At 33.0% G+C, this 6262-nt stretch overlaps 1 protein-coding gene across 1 annotated transcript in view; it reads right to left on the reverse strand.

Moving 5' to 3' along the window:
• Positions 1 to 4606, reverse strand: part of LOC113231489 (macoilin-2) — a 31744-nt gene extending 27138 nt beyond the window's left edge. The window contains exons 1-2 of the mRNA XM_026465815.1: positions 4400 to 4606; positions 229 to 370 (exon numbers count right to left, since the gene is read on the reverse strand). Coding sequence (XP_026321600.1) covers positions 229 to 370; positions 4400 to 4479 — 222 coding nt within the window. The 5' untranslated portion in view covers positions 4480 to 4606. The remainder of the gene's footprint in view (positions 1 to 228; positions 371 to 4399) is intronic.
• Positions 4607 to 6262: the final 1656 nt, after the last annotated feature.

Here is a 6262-nt window from a genome sequence, read left to right on the forward strand (position 1 = left end):
GAATCCAAATGTTTTTCACATGGTCACGGGTGACAGTCGGGTGACTGTGGGACCAACAAAAAACAAATGTACGCGATTTAGATCCGAAAACAAAGTTTCATTTCCTAAGATAATTATTGTTATTACTTCCCTGGGCGGATTCACAAAGACCCTACATCTATTTGAACTAGAACTGTATTTCAGATGACGTAAGTGGCGAACATGTAGGCAATAAATACGTTTACTTACAAGTCCCTGATATTTGAATGAGTCATAGACAGATCTGAGTATCATCCAGAACGGCCAGAGGAACTCGAAGCGGAACTCGAGCATGTAGTCGGCCATCACCACTGTTGCCCACAGCATCACGAATTTAAGGTACAGCATTGAGCTAGAACAAAAGTTACATGTGGTTTATTATCATCAACATCATTAATTTAGTCGTTAGACGTCCACTGATTCACATAGGACTTCCCCAAAAGTTCGGGCTAAAAACCAACGGTTTTTTTTACTCAGGTAGTCGGTCCAAATTGTGAAGGGTGTCTTGCTTGCGGATGGTGCCTTCCATGGTAGCCGCTTTATTACGTTAGAAATATATCAGATTTATTATTATTTCAAAGAAAAATTACAACGGAAATTAGGCAATTATGTCAATTTTCTCACGAAAATGTCGAGACAATTGACAGTTAAGCCTGTTGGATTACAAAAATCCGTGGTTTAACTCCTGCAGGTATGCACTATCTAAAATGTTTGAAATTAATATTGTAAATGATAAATGTATTGAAATATTTACAAAGAACAACCCCTAGAGTTTCTTGCTCATTCTTCTCAGGAGAATCCGCCTCACGAATGAGCGGTAGAGTTTAATTAATATGACGATTTAAAATGTAATTTGCTTACCTAAGAAATAAAGAAGATTTGAATTTTGAATTTTGTATCGTTAAGTCTTATTTTATTTCATTTTAATTTGTTACAATAAATGAAAGTAAACCTCACACTGCTGCAATACGGTCACTTCTTTTTGGAGAACTAAGTAAACATGTCCAATTCGCTGTCGTTCAGCGAATGACAACTAGATGGCCGCACATTGATTGAAATTTTAATATAAAATCAAAACGTCGTAACTTGCAATAATAGATGTTGAACTATCAAGATATGGTAAAGTTTAAATTACATTAACTGTCCAGATTTTGTTACCCCTTTTTAAATTAGAAAGTATGACCAATCATTATCAAGATTTCATAGTGCTTCAAATTACGAATATGTGTCTCGTGAACATCACTATAAGAACATTTAAAACTAAAACAAGTCTTCAATCTCTATAAATGACAGCAAAGATAATTAAATTTAGCAAACAAGATAACGAGAAATGTTAACCTGATGTTGTCATACTTACCCAAGTTAGTATGCGAGACTAAGCAAGCAAAGAAACCGTATTTATGAATATTTTTCGTCCGTTAGTGAATAGACATCAGTTGATTTGAAAACTCAAAACATTATAAAAACGCACAAGTAAAATTCTGCCCCCGGAACGAAAAAGACACAACTGCTGTATAAAGTACGCATAGTTGTGCCTTGTTTCGTTACGTAGGCAGAATTGTGTCTCTAAAAAGTTATTAAAATATGAATTATAAATATAGTTCGCAATATGTTTAATGAATGTTGTTGTTTTTTGTTATGTTTGATAAAGGCCAGTTTGCATGGTCCGATGAAAGTTTTATAAAACGATAATTTTATGTAAATAATCATAATGTACTGTTTTCATACAGGAATTTGCAACACAGGAATATTAATATAAGGTTGAATTTGTACTGTTTCACGAGAATTAGATAAACAAGTACAGTCACATAATTTGTTTGTAAGGTGTGTGGAGTTTGTTTTTAATATTGTAAATTGATAATATTGATATTGAATTAAATGTTATCGTTGACATGTTCCAAATTAATCTCTTAATGTACATACCTAATGTGTAACGCATTAGGTAAAGAACGGATATATGTATAAAGAAGGTAACATTGACACCTACTAAAGAGATTGTACAGACTAGATTCAACTGCTGCTATTTTTATTGACTTAGTTTATAGGCAAAAGTGCATTTGCTAGAATTAAGTTACAATTATTTATTTACGTATCTTGACATGCTTTCCTAAAAATGTAAGCTTTAGGGAAGTTACGGTTCTATTTTGGCTTATAAATAATAATGCAGTACTTGTATGTCATACAACTTGAATAGGGGACCGAAAGAGGTAACAGTTGTTGATGTCACAGCTTGTGCAAAACTGACACAAAATGCATGCAGATAAGATAAAAACTTACAATTTCCAACACACACGTTAAAAGATTTGATATCAGTACCAGGAAAAAACATTTTGTATTTTTTTCCCCCCGGATCAAAACCATTTACCGGTGGTTTGTAAATTATGTTTTATCTGCATATATTTCGTGATTAATTTTGTAATGGTTACATTTGCACCCGTCATGGAACAATGGCAAAAGTGGAGTTACATAAAAAATGTTTATTGTTCCATTAGATACAGAAAAATATAACCCACTTCCTCACCAACTCTTGTAACTCTATAGTACATTACTTTCTCTGGTTTTATTAAGAAGAAGAAAATTTTATTTCAAGACATGATTAGGTTTAAAGATTTATTTCTCTCTAAGAATTTCCATTCAGTTAACTTGAGAAAACATAACAAAATATGAGCACAGTTGAAATATCAAACAACAAATAGTAAGTATAAAAATTATTCTACATTAAGTGGGTAGTTGCTTATTTAAATGTGAGTTAGTTTGTTCAATCACTAACATGAATGTTGCTATACAAAATTAACAAAGATACATAGAACAGGCAAAATTAGAAGCGTCATGCAAGTAGTTTGATTAGGACGAAACATTTGGTACTTTAAATTATTATTTTATTTTTATTATGTATTTTTCAAACAAGTTGTGCACTTGGTAGTAAGCCAAATGCCTGCCCATAATAGTTGCAGTGTTACTCAGAGCTTTAAATTATAAAGATCTGAGGGCACCACCATTGCACCCATCACTCTGAGACATAAGTTGACAAGTCTCATGTGCTTGTAATTTCACCAGCACCCTTACCCTTCACAACTGGTACACAGTAAAGTGACCATTACTGCTTGGCGGTAGAAATAGATAAAGTACTTGGTACTTGCCTGGACAAGCTCCTTCACACGGAGCTCTACTAATATTTATATTACATATTTAAATTATATGTTATATTTAAATAGCTATCTTCACAGAAGAGTAGGATCTACGCAAAATAGGCGCTTTGTCATCGAGTTGCGGAAACCAGCCCGTTGCACCAAGTACCAAGTACCAATGATCTACTATTACAAAAATTATACTTAAAAGGGAGACTCCTTTCAGTATTATTATTCTCAAATCATTAACACACACCGATTACACATACATCTTAAACATTTATTTAACTACATCAATATTAAAGTTATACGTAATAAGAAATTCTACAAATTGAGCTAATCACAACAGTAAAAACAGTTTTTCTGGCAACCTGTAACACAGGCTTTTCAAACCTACCACAGATGCCAGCCATTCACAATAGTTTGATATCACAAAATGGCATTAAGTCTCATAGATTTAATTAGCAAAACAACAAATAAATAGTGTATTTTCTATATCATCATGCCAATTTACCCTGGACATCTTAGTGTTTTGAATAACATCATAGTATTGTATCACTGAGATTCAGTGGTGGATACCTGGAGACCTATAGTACCGGTCTAATCTAGTTTAGGCAAGTCTACAACCTCGCAATTTAACTGTACGATGTACCTTAGTTTAATTACACTGTGAAATGTATTAATAAGGTAGAAAAGAATAAATAATTTTGTATTGTATGGTATAGCTCATAAACTGCTTTTATGAGTGAAAAGTAAACAAATATTATTGGATAGACAGATATATACTTTAAACTAGTGGGAAGAAGTGAGAAGTAGTGTGACAATGTATAAAATTAAATAAAAAGGAATCGTCTAAACAAAATTATTGTTGTGAAAAATATTAATATTATTGTTATAAAAATAAATAAATTACCAGATGTATAAATTTCATGCAAATTACCAATATAAACATAAGCTGCCTGTTACTTTTTATTTAATTTATAACATTATAAACGGCAAAGTGAAACTAAATACATGTGTGAGACACATATGAGTACGCAAAACTAGAAATATGAACACGTGCGAACCGTGTTCCTTCTGTTTCTTTTTATACAATACCATGGGAAGTAACTTAACATTTGTACTACCCACACATTTTCAAATCGAATTATTTCCTATAAAAACAATAAGGAATATGATACTTATTGATGTTCGTATGGTTTACCCGTGGTACAAAATCGCGAATTTACCCAAAATAAACAGTTCACACTCACTTTCCGTACATTCCTTCGGTGATTTTGGTGCGTTTCACAGGGCGCCGCATTTTCCCAGTGTCGGCATTTCGCCTCTTCATATTTTTTCCTCCACCGTGTAAATCAGAAATATAGGCTTTCCGTTCACAACACTCTACAAGGAAACATTTAAAACAACAATGCTCCAAATATTGCCTTTTGTTGTCAATCGGCCTACAGAATTTACGAGGGAGATGGATGAAATATCGGCAAGCTTTTTGCGTTCACTCAAACTAATGTTACCATAAACTTTCGGAAAAGCTACCATAACGTGATTTACGGCCTCTACGAGTACGCGATCATCGTGAGAAATGTTAGAATATTGTGAACCATGCAACTTTAAATTTTAATTATATTCATTGATAATTTTTTCTCCCCTTTTTCTATACTATTTCAAATGTAATATTCGTTAATTTATTGGTAGATCAATGGTCATTAATGATCTTTGTATTTTACTTTTTGTATCACATATGTAAAAGTTCTCAGCATAATATACCTACAAAGTTCAGAAATATCCATAAATATAAGTCTGCAAGGCACCGCAATTTAAGCTATACAAATCCAGTTTCGTCAGAAATAGTTTTTTTCATGATTTCAGTTCAGGTTCGTCAGGATTGACGAATGTGGACAACCAATAACGACATTTTCGTCAAATTCCGCTTTCGTCATATGGATTTAGTACATGTATCATCATCATCAACTCAATTTATACGTTTCACTGCTGGGCACGGGTTTCCTCTTAGGCGAGGTTTAGGCCACAGTCCGCCACTCTGGCTTAATGAGAGTTGGGAACTTTATACGTTTTCCGAGGATTATGAACCTTCTTCGACGGGGTTTCATAACTATTTTTTCCTTCATCGAAAAGCTCATGATAAATTTCAAATTAAATTTTCACAAATTCCGAGGTGCGAGCCCGATTCGAGCCCACGACACCTGCTTGAGAGGAAGTAAGGCAAACCATTAGGCTATCACGGCTTTTACGAATTGTATTTAACTAAAAATAATTCAACATTCCAAACTGAAACTAAACATTCATAAAAATAAATATTTTTCTAAAATTTTTCTAAAAAAAAACAAAAATTTATCACAATATTTAATTTGTTTTAAATAAAATAATAAAATTTGTAATAATTATACTAAATATAAGTTAACTGCAATAAGAGTAAAATATTTCTTTCCGTACATCAAAAAAATAATTTCAGTCAACTGCATCGAAATCAAAGTTTTCCTGTCCTTACGCTAAAAATAAACTTGAATCAATAACAACAAAACTGAAAGTGTTCCTGTCCTTACGTTAAAAAATCATAATAATTTCCGTCCCTTTGTTTTCAAAATCGATCAGAATCGAGAACAGTGTTGCCTAACGTATACATCACTAAATGTTAAATTTGGCCAAAGAAATGTATACAAGCGGCCGTACCATGAAACTGAATGCATTATACAAAAATGTGTTCGTTCGATATTCATGGCGTATTTACAAAGGATCACAAATATGTCGCACCAAGTAAGAGCCGCAATGACAAATCATGAGACATACACTCGGTGATATATTTGTTTTCTCGAAATTCGTACAAAACCAATATAATTGTTTTTAAAATAAATTATGCAACTTCTGATTACAAAATCACTTTCCCGTTGAAGTAAACGTCTCTGTTTACCCGTTTACCCACAGTTATGGTGCTTTTGCAGTTTATAATGGCACAATTATGCATTTTTCGCGTTTTCGACTGGTGTTTATCTACGATAACGGTCGAGCGCGTTTTGAAGTACAGCAGCGGCAAGTAAGTGAATTTCACTTACTTTGGGCACGCGAAGTACGTACACTTGCGGCGTCTATCTAAATAT

This window comes from Hyposmocoma kahamanoa, unplaced genomic scaffold (genome assembly GCF_003589595.1).
Source record: "Hyposmocoma kahamanoa isolate Upper Pololo Valley unplaced genomic scaffold, ASM358959v1 65, whole genome shotgun sequence".
NCBI classification, from domain to species: domain Eukaryota; kingdom Metazoa; phylum Arthropoda; class Insecta; order Lepidoptera; family Cosmopterigidae; genus Hyposmocoma; species Hyposmocoma kahamanoa.